Source organism: Trichomonascus vanleenenianus (genome assembly GCF_965637985.1).
Source record: "Trichomonascus vanleenenianus strain CLIB 3782 genome assembly, contig: TRVA0_047S, whole genome shotgun sequence".
NCBI classification, from domain to species: domain Eukaryota; kingdom Fungi; phylum Ascomycota; class Dipodascomycetes; order Dipodascales; family Trichomonascaceae; genus Blastobotrys; species Blastobotrys vanleenenianus.
The window spans coordinates 28,251-42,957 of NW_027481840.1; the positions used below are offsets into that span (position 1 = coordinate 28,251).

At 47.2% G+C, this 14,707-nt stretch overlaps 5 protein-coding genes across 5 annotated transcripts; 3 read left to right on the forward strand and 2 right to left on the reverse strand.

Moving 5' to 3' along the window:
• Positions 1-445: 445 nt before the first annotated feature.
• On the forward strand, positions 446-2,278 carry RFA1 (replication factor A subunit protein RFA1; the record flags this gene model as incomplete). Its single annotated transcript, XM_076686956.1, has 1 exon — positions 446-2,278. One exon carries the CDS (start codon positions 446-448, stop codon positions 2,276-2,278), a length of 1,833 nt encoding a protein of 610 aa, XP_076538793.1.
• Positions 2,279-4,132: 1,854 nt separating this feature from the next.
• KAP122 (Kap122p) lies at positions 4,133-7,194 on the reverse strand (the record flags this gene model as incomplete). The annotated part of the gene is made up of 3 exons (XM_076686957.1): positions 4,133-6,995; positions 7,063-7,112; positions 7,171-7,194. 3 exons carry the CDS (start codon positions 7,192-7,194, stop codon positions 4,133-4,135), a joined length of 2,937 nt encoding a protein of 978 aa, XP_076538794.1.
• A 924-nt stretch (positions 7,195-8,118) lies between these two features.
• On the forward strand, positions 8,119-9,687 carry TRVA0_047S00430 (cytochrome P450; the record flags this gene model as incomplete). The annotated part of the gene is made up of 1 exon (XM_076686958.1): positions 8,119-9,687. The coding sequence occupies one exon, from the start codon at positions 8,119-8,121 to the stop codon at positions 9,685-9,687; it is 1,569 nt and encodes a 522-aa protein (XP_076538795.1).
• A 1,699-nt stretch (positions 9,688-11,386) lies between these two features.
• Positions 11,387-12,706, forward strand: TRVA0_047S00452 (cytochrome P450; the record flags this gene model as incomplete). Its single annotated transcript, XM_076686959.1, has 1 exon — positions 11,387-12,706. One exon carries the CDS (start codon positions 11,387-11,389, stop codon positions 12,704-12,706), a length of 1,320 nt encoding a protein of 439 aa, XP_076538796.1.
• Positions 12,707-12,829: 123 nt separating this feature from the next.
• Positions 12,830-14,200, reverse strand: TRVA0_047S00474 (uncharacterized protein; the record flags this gene model as incomplete). The annotated part of the gene is made up of 1 exon (XM_076686960.1): positions 12,830-14,200. The coding sequence occupies one exon, from the start codon at positions 14,198-14,200 to the stop codon at positions 12,830-12,832; it is 1,371 nt and encodes a 456-aa protein (XP_076538797.1).
• Positions 14,201-14,707: the final 507 nt, after the last annotated feature.

Sequence of the window (14,707 nt, forward strand, 5' to 3'; positions counted from 1 at the left end):
CTGTCACTTATTCCTGTCACTTATTCCTGTCACTTATTCCTGTCACTTATTCCTGTCACTTATTCCTGTCACTTATTCCTGTCACTTATTCCTGTCACTTATTCCTGTCACTTATTCCTGTCACTTACTTATTCCTATCAATTACCGGTACTCCTATCATTACTATTACCGCTACTATTATCAATCAGACCACTTACCATGCTACAATCGCAGTAACACAGCACCATCTGCTACTATTGTACCACTATGGCATTGCTTCAACCGATAGTAGACCAATATGCGCATCTAAGCAGGGTTGGCGTCTAAAATGGGGCACGGATAAATTTGTTCCCAGCAAATAATCCAGCACGACGCGTCGCGCTTAATTGCCACTTCCCAATTTCCAATTGTCGCGCCACACGACGACGCGTTTTCCACTTCGACACTCCACAACGACACAAAGAAAATGGCTGATCGAGTGGATAGAAACGTTCTGGACAAGCTTTTCAACCTGAACCCGGATGAGGCAGTGCGCCAGTACGGCACGCTGACCCTCCAGGTCACTAAGTTCCGCAAAATGACCGACGGGAACACGGATAAGCCAAAAGTACGCGTTCACGTCTCGGACGGAGACCACACTGCATTCGCAGTTCTGCCATCAGACGCCAATGTTAATGACGTTTACTTGCCCCAGAACTCAATTATAACCATCACGTCTTACAAGCCGTTCCTCATGAACGGCACGAAGCCGATTATCATGATCTACGGGTTTGAGATGCTCGCCGAGACGGCGGAGAAGATTGGAAACCCCGTTTCGCTGAGCAAGGCAAAGCAGGGAGCTGCGGCTACTACTACGAATAGCACGGGGAGCACGGGGAGCACGGGAAGTGCCGCACCTGCTGCGGCTCCGGCTAGCAATCCTGCTCCAGCCGCCCCAGCACCTCGCTCGGCTCCGGCACCAGCCAAGCCATTGAGCTCTGCGGCGCGGAAGAAACTCACTTCCAACCTCATCCCCATTAGCTCTATTTCTCCTTATACCAACGCCTGGACTATCCGGGCGCGCGTAGGCGTCAAGAGCCCGATGCGAACCTACCGCAATGCGCGAGGCGAGGGCAAGCTGTTCAACGTAACCTTCGTAGATGAATCCGGTGAGATCCGCGCTACCGGATTCAACGAGACAGCAGACCTGTTCTACGATAAGCTCCGAGATGGTCACGTGTACTATATCTCGAAGTGCAGCGTCAACATGGCCAAGAAGCAGTTCTCTAACGTGCAGAATGATTACGAGCTCATGTTTGACCGCAACAGTGTCATCGAGGAGAGCCACGAGCAGGTAGATGTTCCGCAGGTGCGGTACAACGTGGTCCCCATCAAGGACCTCGAGAAGGTACCGGACCCCAAGACTGCCTCTGTGGACGTTGTAGGCGTTATTCGCGAGATTGGCGAGTGCCAGAACCTCACAACGCGAGCGGGCAAGAATCTGGACAAGCGAGACCTGATGATTGTCGACCAGTCGGGGGTTATCGTGCGCACTACTCTGTGGGCCAATTCGGCCAAAGACTTTAGCGTGCCATTGGGAAGCGTCATTGCTCTCAAGGGCGCCCGTGTAAACGAGTTCAACGGCCAGAGAACCCTGTCGGTAGCCGGTTCAACAGCAATGGCCATTGATCCGGATATCCCTGAGGCTCACCTCGTCAAGGGGTGGTTCGACAAGGAAGGACAGAACATGAACTTCCAGGAGGTTAAAGGCGAGGGTCCACAGCGGTCTCGAGACCCGCCAATTACCATTGAGTCGGCTAAGGGCAACAACCTGGGCATGTCTGACGCACCGGACTATTTCTCGGTGGTGGCGCGTATTTCGTACATTCGACAGAAGAGCATGATGTACCCGTCGTGCGGACAGAACGGGTGTATGAAGAAGGTTATCCAGGAGACTAACGGCCAGTGGCGATGCGAGAAAGACGACATTACTATTGACGAGCCAACTTACCGTTATCTTGTTACGATGAGCATTGCCGACATAACTGACCAGATCTGGGTCACGTGTTTCAACGATGTTGCCGAGTCCATCATGGGCATCCCCGCCAACAAAATGCATGAGATGACTGTTGATGACGAGAATGGCAACAGCGATATTCTTCACGAAGCTTCATTTAAGGAGTACACATTCCGAGTGCGGGCCCGTGCTGATAATTATAATGAGCAGGAGGGTGTGCGGTACCAGGTCATGTTTGCAAACCCTGTCAATTACAAAGCAGAGGCAGAGCGGGAGCTGGATCTCATCGAAAAGTACTATTAATTATTTGGTCTATTAATAATCGTATATATGTTGGTCACTCGTTCATATATCAGTAATTGTTCATATTCGTTTTGGTCATTCGCTCGTCTATACTCGTTTGCATATGTTCGTTTTGTCATTTGTGCATCTATACTCGTTTGTACCCGTTTTGCATTCGTTCATCATCTATTTATTTAAATCTTGCTAGATTTGTGTAATACTTGTATTAGAAAAAAAATGAAAGGTATTATGCGGCGCAGTAAACTTTTAGGCAGTGCATCTAGGTGAAGGTACCACCAGCTTTCACCTCACAGTACCAATGGTAGCAATAGAATACATGTTCCGGTACTCAGGTAATATGAATATTTTCACCGCGTAGCTCGCCTTATTTCTACAAACTAATATTTTCATTGCATTTGTCAAATCAAATTACATGCACTGCAATTATTTTTCACCTCAGATCAACCATAGTGAGAGAAAAAAGGATTTCATTTCCTTCATCGACCAAAAAATAACTGTTGTGCCCGTGGGTACTGTAAGGTTGTCGTCGGTTCCCGACACGAAAGTGGTGGCGCCGGGGACGCGTCGGGACACGGTTTTGGGACGCGCAGGTGTTAAAAGCCACTTCCGCGTATAAGATCGAATTATCTAAGATTCATCATCGTAATAAAGCATATCACTATAAGTTCTTTAGTAAAGAAATTATTTACCAATGAGAGAGATATGGCGGACCAGTCAGTCCTCTCAAATCCCCTTGGGGCTCTGTTACGCGGAGATTTGAGCCGTTACGGAAGTTTTGTTACGTGTTGTAACGGGAGTTTTGTTACAAGTGTTGCAAAACATTTGTTACGTTGTACCATCACCAAAGATACGGGGTCCCCTTAGTAAGGTTCTGCTGCACGAAGGTCTACGGGATACCAAGAAAATGATTTGTAGAGCGAAAAATAGAACATACATTCTATTCTTTACATTATTAGATTATACGGCTCTGCCTACTTGATGCGTTAGTTCAATTTCGTTTGGGCACATCGGTACGTGTCTTCGTTCACATTTCAGACAGTGCAGACAATGACGCGGAGGTGACAGGGAAAAACAAAACTTACAATATATTTTCGTGTACAGCTACGCATGATTAAAGTAATATTTACTCCTTCATCTATACGTCCTTGAGCATCAAGTAAGTACCATTGCACTTCTTGATGGATGCTTTGTGTAATGGTCTAACTTTTTGACGAAAGCAATGCTTTGAAGTAGGTTAAAATATTGCATTATGATTCTAAGCTACTGTGTAACCAGGTAAACATGTGTTTTTATTTTAACGCTTTAATGCAATTTTTTTCGTAAAAAAATTGGACCACTACACAGAACATCCATCAGTAAGTGTATTATATTTATTATTATGTTTTAAAAATGGTTAACATGAAGGAGAAAAAAAATTCCCTTTATATGGCCCAGAAATATATCGTACGGGGTAAGTTTGATTTTCCGTGTCACTCCTCCAGTCACTAAGTGGCATCGGGTCATAAGTCACTCCTCTCAGATCACTGTCTCAGATGGAGTCAAACTCACTGATATAATCTATGTTGGTCACTCGTTTATATATATTAATAAATTATTGTTTGTATTCGTTTGGTCACTTGTTCATCTATACCTGTTTATATATGTATTCGTTTTTGTTTTTTTGGTTATTCGTTCATCATCTATTAATCGTTCATATTAGGTAGTTTGATATCTACAGGTAGTTACCTGTATTGAAAATCGGTTGTCTTAGTTTTGGTCCATTACCGGTACTGTAATGATCGTTTTTATTAGTTTTGGTCTATTAATAACCGTTTATATTAGTTTTGGCCGTTCATCTATTAATAATATATACGGTTAGTCCTTTGGTGCTCGACAGGCCATCCAAAAGTCCTTGACGACAGTAGGAGTCTCCTTGACTCCCCGCAACAGGAAGATCTTATTCATAAAATCGCGTCTCACCTTCTCGTCCGTCTTGGAAAGAGTCTTCGGAGGATGCGTAATCAGCGCAGCTTCAAACCACGGCTTGGATATGCGGGTAAACCGCGACACGAGACGACTGAGCACCTTAATGTGAGGCCCAATCAACGACCGGGCAACCGCCCCTGATACAGCGCTAATAACAACATAAACGAGCTGCTGGCCAATGGACTCCGTCACCATGTCTCTCTTTTGGTCAATCTCCGTGTCGCCTTTAATACTCGCATCCATCCAGTGGACCCAGAACTTGCTGGCTTCCGTGAGCACAAATTTTTCTGTAGACTGCAGCATTTCAAGCGAGAACTTTATAATGTGCTCGATCTCCGAGTGCAGAACTAAAAGGCGCGGGTGGTGCAGCAATATTTGCACCAGCAGCTTGAGATTGTTGACCTGGACATCAGGCTCATATTCCTCTTGAACAGTGGAATTCACAGCGAAGAAAGTCGAAAGCAGGCGGTTGATGTTATTAGCCGTAGAGGCTTCGTCAGTAGGGAAAAATGCCTGGGAGGTCACGACTCGAGCCGCCAGGTCACCCAGCGCGGTAAAGTTGCTTGGAGGGCCATGCTGGTGCTTCAGTCTAATGAACTCTACGACTGTCTCTGCTGGGAACACAAATGGGCCCCCTAGCACCTCACAGAACCCGGCTTTAAATATATCGCAGCACGCCTCGCATATATCCACAAGCTGATTGTACACCGGCTTCTCGATAGTCAGCACGCGAATCACGTTGATAATCTTTGGACGGATTTGCAGCTGATCGCTGTCCCAAAAACTTTTGCAAGTAATGTTGTGATGCTCTTTCAGGGCTGAAACGTGGACTTCCTCCGGCTCTTGGAGGCCCTTGCCAATGGCGGCGAGACACCGCAGTAGCGACACGACTCGCTCAATGGCACTTGGGTCAGCAGCCGGACGCGACGAGTCGTGGAACACTGCTTCTATCTGTGCGGTGATAACATCCACAAGCCGGTTGACGTACTCGGCCTTTTGTGGCAAATCCTGCGAAGCCTGTACAATGTAGGACATAGCCACTACAGTTCGCTCGTGAGCCGTGGAGTTCAGCTCGGAGTATAGCTTCATGTTGTAATAAATATCGAAAAAGTTGGTTAGTAGTGGCAGCAGGATGGATCGCGAGGACGAGCATAGCTTTTGGATCGACTTTGAGGCAGTCAGCGAGAGCTTTTCGGTCGCAAGCGACTTGAACAGGAAGTCCAACGTCGCAGGGAGATACTCCTGGCCCTGCGAGCCCACGAAAAAGCTATCATATGATCCGATAAAATTGACCGTCGTCTGGCGCACCTTGGTACGTCGACAGTTAGGTAGCATAGACAGCAGGGGGGACTCAAATAAACGGCGGATCTGGCTAGAGACTGCCTCATCAGACAAGTCTACGGCGTCTGAGAGGCCGTCGATACTGAACAAGGATCCTTCAATCTCCTCCCAGGAATCCCGGCCCAGTGCGTCAATGACGCTATTTACAAGATAGTCCAACAGGCTAATGCCAATAAGCGGGTAGGCTGCTTCTAGGAGATCGCATACGTCTCGGCGGAATGACATGAACCCATCCCAGTCGTCTCGCGTCCAGTCAGATATTTCAGCCGGCTTGGGCAGCCGCACTTTCTGCCAGTAAAGCCTGACTGTCGTACTAATGAGCTGCTTCTGATGCTCGCTTGGCTTCGTTAGGGTGTCAGAAAGATCCTCAATGAATCCAGTCCAAAATTCTAAAAGCTGGGCGACAACGATGTTCTCCACTACTGGTACGCCAGGCAGAGCAGTCAACTTTAACATTGTATTAAACAACTCATGGTACTCTTGAGGCACTGATTGATTAATAACGGAAGAAGAAACTTGTTCTGCAAAGGCAGTGAGCATCGTGGCATAGGCAGTTAGCTTGTTGTCCTGGGGTGTATCTGCATTGACGGCGTTTCCCTGGATCAACAACAGGTTTGTCAGGTTAGCTTTGAATTCAGGAGGGAAGAATGGCCGCGAGGCATACGAATCGGCGACAATATTAGCCGCCGACTCGTAAACTTCATCGTCATCCACGCTATTCAAATAAAATAGCACATAGTCGCCAAAAGGCTCAATCGGCGCCATATCCATGCGCTGAGCATTATAGTATCCAATCCACGCACTAAGCGTGTCGAGAGCATCCTTGATAAGCGTCGTATCCGGATTCGGCTCTTTGCCGAGCTGGAGGCCGACCTGCATGACCTTGAGCGCAACCAGCCCGTTTCGGCCCACCACGTCTCTTAGAGTTACCGGATTCGCAGGCTTGTTAATAGTGCTTCCAAGCTGCTGGATGAGGATCTCGCAATATTGCAGCGCATACTGGAGTGTGTCCTTGGGTATGCTGTGAGGAAAGTCTGCGAGGAATTGATCGTACTGTTCTTCTATAATGACCACAGGCTCTCCGCTATGAATTGATGCCAGCACTGTGGCAACGCAAAGGGGCCAGATCGAGTAGAACCGAATGAAAAACACTGCCAGGGTAGAAAGAATCTTTCGAAGCACAAACGGCAGGCTTCCTTTTGACTTGTGGTATATCAGCCACGATAACAGCTGGTGAAGGAGCCCCATTTTGTCTAAACTTTCCCCTTCTTCGGTGGTGAGGCTGTTGATTTTAACGGTGAACGTTAGCGCACCAAAGAACTGGCAGTTGGCTTGCTCGCTCTTGAGCAGGATATTCGCCATGTCCCATCCTTGGTCCGACAATTGCATATTCTGCAGGCGGCCCTGCGTTCTAGGTTTCTTCTGTTAGCCAATTTAATCTCTATTAACCCCATCATACATCATGTAAGATAACATACAGTTTGATATACTCCGGATCATTATTTGGAGAGTACAAGCTTTGCACGATCTACACATTTTTTTGTCAGAATTTTTAAATTATCGGTCAGGATCCGAGAAATACTTACCTCTTCAACTCCCTGAATATCCATTTTCTTACCCGATTTATAACCCAGATTCGAGCTTATCAGCTCTATTAAAAAGATTTATCTATCAATCTATGTTCTTGTCAAGTCGGATTTTTTACGCTGGGACATTAATAAAGCAATCTTCAGGGCTACTCTGTGCTCATAGCTTGCACAATGTAGAGTCAATGGAGTATATTCCCACAGTTCTATGGAAATGTCTGATTTACTTTCATATTTTGAAAAAGTAGCAGCTAATCAAAAGTTTCTATTTTGTTATTCGTGTCACGTGATAATAAGCCGCATATTCTGCGGCGCAAGGTGGCTGCACGCTACGTAAGAGCATGACTCAAGTCAGTGACTCAATTGTTGAGTCATCCTCAACATGATTCATGCCCAACAATACAGCAGAGACACAGTCGACGAATGAAAACCCTGCGTGTGAGGTCGCCAACCGCCCAAAATCGAGAATTGGTGAACGCCGCATGGGGCTCAGCCGCGTCGGTTGCATCGGCGGGACACCGGCCGCACAGGGTTTCGTATAGTGAATCACATGACCAGAGCGAAGGAAAAAAAACGGCAGCCTAGACTGAAAGCAACCGGAGATTGATTGGATACAATGAGCAGTAAGAGGGGTCGTTCGGGACGCCTCGGTCGCACGGCAAGGCCAGGACAATGCATTTTGCCGCACAATATGAGCTGGCGGTGACTTGTTGTCGGTTTTTTTCGCCGAAGTCTACTGTGGAGAGGACGATCGAGATTTGGTTAATACGGCGAACCCGAGATTCAAGCCCAAATGGCATGCCGAGCCAGACACAGCACCGACCACTTTCATATGCACCGGCATGCCGACCTTCGTTCAACGTTCACCTGCATAGAGTACGAAGCCGGTCGCAGATATATATAAACCAAATAAAAAGACGTTTTATTGGAGGAGGAGTAGGCATAAAGATGATTAGCTTGGAGTTCCCGTTAGTTAAAGCGGCGGTGTTGCTGCTGTTGACTCCGGTGGTGTATTTCATTTACGAACAGGTCCTCGAGCTCAAGTTCAAGTATGATAATTATAAGAACAACTGCGCCCCGCCAAAATCCAATACTTCATTCCCATTTGGCATTAGAGGGTTCCTGGAGGTGTATGGTAAGAACCGGGAGAATATCTTCAACCCATGGCTCCAGGAAAAGCTTATCTCTGGCGGCCGGCGTACTGTGAGAATTCAGAGTCTGTTCCGACACCAGCTGACGACTTATGAGCCTGAGAACATTAAGGCGATGTTGGCTACACAATTCAAAGACTTTGACCTTGGTACGCGGTACAACGCCTTTGTACCGTTTCTGGGAGAGGGTATTTTCACTCTCAGTGGGTCGGGTTGGCAGCATTCTCGGGCCCTGTTGAGGCCTCAATTCACAAATGAGCAGATCTCGCGACTCAAGTCGATCGAGAACCACTGCCAGGAATTCCTTGCCATTATTAAGCAGAAATCTCAGGTAGGATACTTTGATATCCAGGAGCTTATTTTCAAGTTCACTCTGGATACAGCTACGGAGTTTTTGCTGGGCGAGAGTACCAATACCCTGACCAATGGTCAAAACACTACTCTGGAGCGGTACGAGCGAGCTGAGGCGTTCTCTTCTGCGTTTACCACTGGTACTGACATTCTGCTGCTGCGGGTCATGGCCAACTCTTTGGGCCGGTTCATGAGGACTCAGGAACTGAAGGAATCCACTGCCGTGTGCCGTGAATTCGTCGACGCTTATGTGGCCGAAGCCCTTAAAGAGAGGCGAGAGCTCGGAGAGAAGGCAGAGGAGAATGATGATGACGGGAAGCCCATGATGTATGTATTCCTAAAGGAGCTGGCGAAGAAGACGGACGACCCAATTCTCATGCGTGACCAGGTGCTCAATATCCTTCTTGCTGGGCGAGACACGACTTCAGGCACTCTGTCGGCGGCTATGGCCCTTCTCGTCCGACACCCCCAAGTGTGGCAGAAACTGCGGGAAGCAGTGTTGGAGGACTTTGGCACTACTACTGAGAATATTACATTCACCACGCTCAAGCGATGTGAGTACCTCAAATTCTTCCTCAATGAGGTCCTGCGCCTCTACCCAGTTGTTCCTAACAACTTCCGGTGTGCGACTCGTGACACTACTCTCCCCAGGGGCGGTGGTCCTGACCAAGATAAGCCAATCTTTGTGCCAAAGGGAACGATAGTCCAGTACCATAGTTACAGCCTTCACAGGGACCGCGCGTTCTGGGGCGAGGATGCCAACAGCTTCCGCCCAGAGCGATGGGCCAACATCAAGGGTTCCGACTTATCATGGAAGTACATCCCGTTCAATGGCGGCCCGCGTATTTGTCTTGGACAGCAGTTTGCCCTAACGGAAATGGCTTATGTTCTGGTACGATTGGCCCAGACCTATGAGCACATAGAAGCCCCAGCTAGTGATGTCGCGAGGGAGATTAAGGAGAAAGTTGCGCTCACCTCTGCTATGGCGGGCGGCGTCCATGTTCGATTTAGCTAACTAATATGCATTCTTATTTCATTGGTCTACATTCCACACAAAGCAAGGCAATTGTACTGATTCTATATGGCATTCTAAAAAGGCCTGGATTTGCGTATCTCCCTTCTCGTTGAAGCCTGATAAAGGCTCAGATGCGTTGACTTTTTCTGACGATCTACGGAATTGCCGGGATTAAGGCGACATTTCCAGTCGCATAATAAGACTAACTGTAAACTATGGCCCATGACAGTGGTAACACGTTAATAGCTCTTCCATTGCAGCAAATGCGTAAATACCTCACTGTAGTATTAGGCGGTAAATAGACCATGCGATCTCGGGAGCAGCTGTTCCTAGGGGGGAGGCCGGTCCTTCAATCACCAAACAGTCGTGCAGGGATGTCAAAAAAGGGTCTTGGCTGTCAAATATGCATTAGATCGCAGGTATATGATGCAAGTGTGAGACACGCGTGCGGCTTTGCCCGTGACATTTCATATGGCTTTCAGCGATTGGCGCGGCGTCGGTGATCAGGGATTTGTGCAAGATGGGCAAGGCTAAAGGCGGCATTCCTTAAAGCCATTATTTGGCCTCCTACAAAGGAGCAGATTACGCCTTCCCTCCTTTACCAGGTCGACGGTATAAAAGTGTAGTTAAGCCATTGTAGTGTATCCATGACGTTGGATTTTGACTATAGAAATTTTTCAGCTATCACGTATTATTCGGGTACATTTTACCACTAATAACACAAAAGGAGTACTAGTACCGCAGCTAGATAGGAATAGATCCGCTTTACAATGGCGAAGGATATCACTGCAGGCCAGGTCGGATTGGAGCCGGCGCATTTACATGTAGTCTCCCGATCGCATAAAACGTTAACAGACTGCTGCTACACCAAAAAGGGGAAATGCCGAGGGAAGTAAGGCGCAGGAAAGCAAAGGTTCTGATGATGTGATGAATAACCACGGCGGTGGAATTACAGGAGGGACGAATGGACTGTATATGCCCTTTGACAGCCTTATCTGTGCCGATCATCCAGGAGCCATTGTAAGATTGCCTTATTTGGTAGGTTCTGTATTTAATCCGAGATGTCGAATCCCGCCATAGTCACTGATCGGCCATCTACCTTTGCCGGTATATGCACGATGCGCCGTGAGTCAAGCTGTTTGGAGTAAGCCTCTCTTAGAGTGAGATGCATCGGGATTTGCTATACTATGACCGATAACGCGAGAAGATGGAGGTGTCATTATATAAATATCTCCTCTGCCTTATATCTTCCCCTTGTTGAATGAGGATAACTCCCTAATCACTCTTTTTTAATCAATCGCATTCGCTTGGACATTCATCTTGGCAATTCGGAACAACCAAAGGTAGCTTCAACTTCTTCTGATACAATTACTTACCATTACGCGAATGGCAGATTAAGCGAAGGCATTCAATTCCAAAGAAAGAAAATAACTACAGTAAGCATTTGTGATACCATCGTCCTTATTATTCAGTTTCCAGGAAAATGACAATCTTGGAGCTTCTCACGTTTTTGGCGCTTCTGCCGAATTTCCTCTTCCTTCATGAATTCCTTGAAGAACTCCATTATCGTCGACGGACAGCCAAGCATAAACTCGGCTCGCCATACCTGTACAAACAGATCCCATTTGGCTTGGTTGCAATCCCCAGGCTCCTCAAGGCTCAGAATGAGTATCGTATATTACAGTTATTCGATGATATCATGGTGAACTTCACCAAGAAGCTCACCATTCGTGCTCAAGGAATCCTCGATTTCCCGATTGTTACGGTCGATCCGGAAAACATGAAAGCATTGCTCGCTACCCAGTTCAAGGACTTTGATCTCGGCGATAGACATCCACAGCTGAAGCCTCTTCTAGGAGACGGAATCTTCACTCTAAGTGGAAACGGTTGGAAACACTCCAGGGCTATCTTGAGACCACAATTCACTAGGGCCCAGGTTTCTCGAGTCGGCTCCATTGAGGGCCATGTCCAAAATCTTATCAGGGCCATCGGCGACAAGTCCAGATATGGGGTATTCGACCTTCAATCCGTCTTTGCCGACTTCACCCTCGATACTGCTACTGAGTTCCTGTTTGGCGAAAGTGTCGAGTGCCTTAGCTATCCTCAGAAGTCGATTGGTGGAACAACGTCCCGGGAATTCAGTGAAGCATTCCGGAAGTGCCAGGATACACTTATGCGACGGGCTCAGCTTGGGAAGCTCTATTGGCTGATAGATAATCCGTGGTTCCGAAAGAACACAAGCATCTGCCACACTTTCACTGACTACTTTGTAAACAAAGCGCTACAGGAGTCGCCAGAAGAAAAAAGTCGAAACACTCAGGACGACAACTATATTTTCCTATCTGCGCTTTCTCAGGAGACTCAGGATCCCAAGGTCCTTAGAGACCAGTCATTGAATGTCCTCCTTGCTGGAAGAGACACAACCGCCATCTTGCTCACTTTTCTTTTCTATCTCTTGACTAGAAACAAGGACGTGTTCTATAAGCTGCGAGAATGTGTCATAGACGAATTTGGTACTACTACTGAAACGCTGTCGTTCGAATCACTCAAGCGATGCGAATATCTCAAGTGGTGTCTTAACGAGACACTCCGGCTCTTCCCACCAGTACCGTTTTTGTTCAGACAGGCTGTCAAGGAGACTTCACTACCCCGTGGTGGCGGTCGTGATGAATCCGAGCCAATATATATCAAGAAGGGCGGAATTGTGTATTATTCGGCATACTCCATCCATCGAAACCAGTCCTTCTGGGGTAAGGACGCCAACGAGTTCCGTCCAGACCGATGGAGCATGATCGACCACGCAGCCACTGCATGGAAGTATATTCCATTCGGCGGTGGGCCCCGAGTATGCATTGGGCAGCAATTTGCACTCACTGAAGCATCTTACGTTATTGTGCGCTTGATGCAATCATTCAAGGACATTTACACTACAGAGGAGCATCTGCGTGAATCGCCACAGCTCGACACCGCACTAACACTGCAGCTTAAAAATGGAGCATATTGTGCAATGGTTCCCTAAGACAATTGATAAATAGCTATTTAATTGATCATTATGTTTTGTACAACTATCATTGGCATTGAGTTTCGCATATTCTATATAATCATATAGTTAATCTTTCCTCGATATTAGGAAAAGGTTTGCTCATCTATCAAACCCATCTTTCGTGCCAATTGGTCTGCCGAGGATGCCCTTTATCAAGTCAATGAGATTCTTGGCTATAAATTCAATGGAATCCCAGTCCAGCACATTGCTAGCGACGGTAATGTGGTTGCACCCTGGCTTGGATGCTTTTCCATTCATTCTGTCAGCGAGCCACAAGACAGCGCCAGGAAGACCGAATATGGACTCAGTAGAGTGAGAAGAATCAGTGTTTTCGTGGAATATAATATCCACCCCCTTGCTGCAGTAGTAATCGAAAAGGCCAAGAGTGTTCTCAATGGGGGCAATTACATCGTTCTGGCAGTGATATATGTACATTGGCGACTCTGGAATATGCTCTCCCAGGGCATTCTCGTCAAGAATTCTCTTGATAGTGGGATCCAAAAGAACGTCTTCGCCGTTTTTGGAATATTTAAATATTTCCTGGTTGTCAAAAGCAGAAGCAGCGTCATTAATGCACATCTGGGTAGTACTGAGGAGGACGTCGGCCGTGGCAGGCTTGAGACTGGCCCGAAGGGCAGTATCAAAATCTGGATATTCGTTAGCAAGACCAGTAATCCCTGAAGCGACGAGACCAGCTCTTCCTCCGTTATTGGCCGAAAGGGCAACAGCCGTAATATTTGTGATCAAGCCACCGACGGCAACACCGGCAATCGTCAACTCGGGATAGTACCTCGATTGGAGCTCTGCAGCCCAACCAGCAGCCGAAGAACCATCCGAATAACCCCACAAACAGACATTAGCGTCTGGATTAATCCCAATAATTGCCTCAGACTGCAAGAAGGCGCGAATTCCGTCGAGGACAGCATGGCCAGCCTGAATTCCGGCTGTGAATGCGGCCTTTGGGCCCTCATAATCCGGAACAATTACTATCCACCCCTTATTGAGCACGACTTCCATAATAACATTCTTACGCTGTGCTTGCCTGGCACCCGAGCTATCGGAATTGACTTGGAGCGTGTAGGAAGTAGAGCAGTCAAAGTCGGAGGAATCCATCATCGCCTGGAAGGACAGAAGCTTAGTGTAGTCGGCTTCATAAGGGACGTAAACAGTAAGAACGGTGGCCTCAGGGTCTCCATGGCTGTCAGTGGCAGTATAGAGTATCTGAAGGGATTTCTGTAGATTCTGCTCGAGATGGAGGAATCCAGGTGGTGCAGGAGTATGTCTATACCTGAGGATACTTCCCGGTGGTTTCTCCTGCCAGAAGGAAGGAGGATTGTAGAATGGGTCATCGCTTGGCTTAATTGGGTTCGTAAGGTCAGCTGCCCTGATATTGGCGTTCTCAGCAGAGACGACGCCAAAGAAGAGTATTATGACGAAGAAGCTCCAAGCGTTCTGCAGTACCGGTATCATTGGACTTGGACAAGAAGGAAGGCGAATTAAAGGTTTCCAAGGCCTTTTCAAGAATTATATCTACTCAGTGAAGCAAATTGAGCCCGATGCGACTTGAAGATGCTTGTGTTCCCCATAAACCGCGGAGTTTTGAGATGCATAAAGCATAACATGGTGGACAGGGCAGAAATATATATAAGGTTAACAATTTATGGTATGCCACTGGAGACAATATGGCTGAATTCCGATAACCGACCGACCTGATATTGAATATTGAATTGATAGCCGTCAACTCCAAGCTATTCAAAGTAGATTGTCGTCAGACGCCAAATGAATTGGATTCTCTCCCCATGAATTAGAAAGAGTGCGCGTACGCCTAAGTCCATAGATAGTTAGACCAGATGTGAGTTAGACCAGATGTGAATCTTATTCAACGGTTTTTTTAACTTTCCTGTACTCCCTGCCGATTGGCAAGGCGATTCGGTTAGTTGTGTTATCAGGGTATATGGGATAGTAGATTGAAGTGAT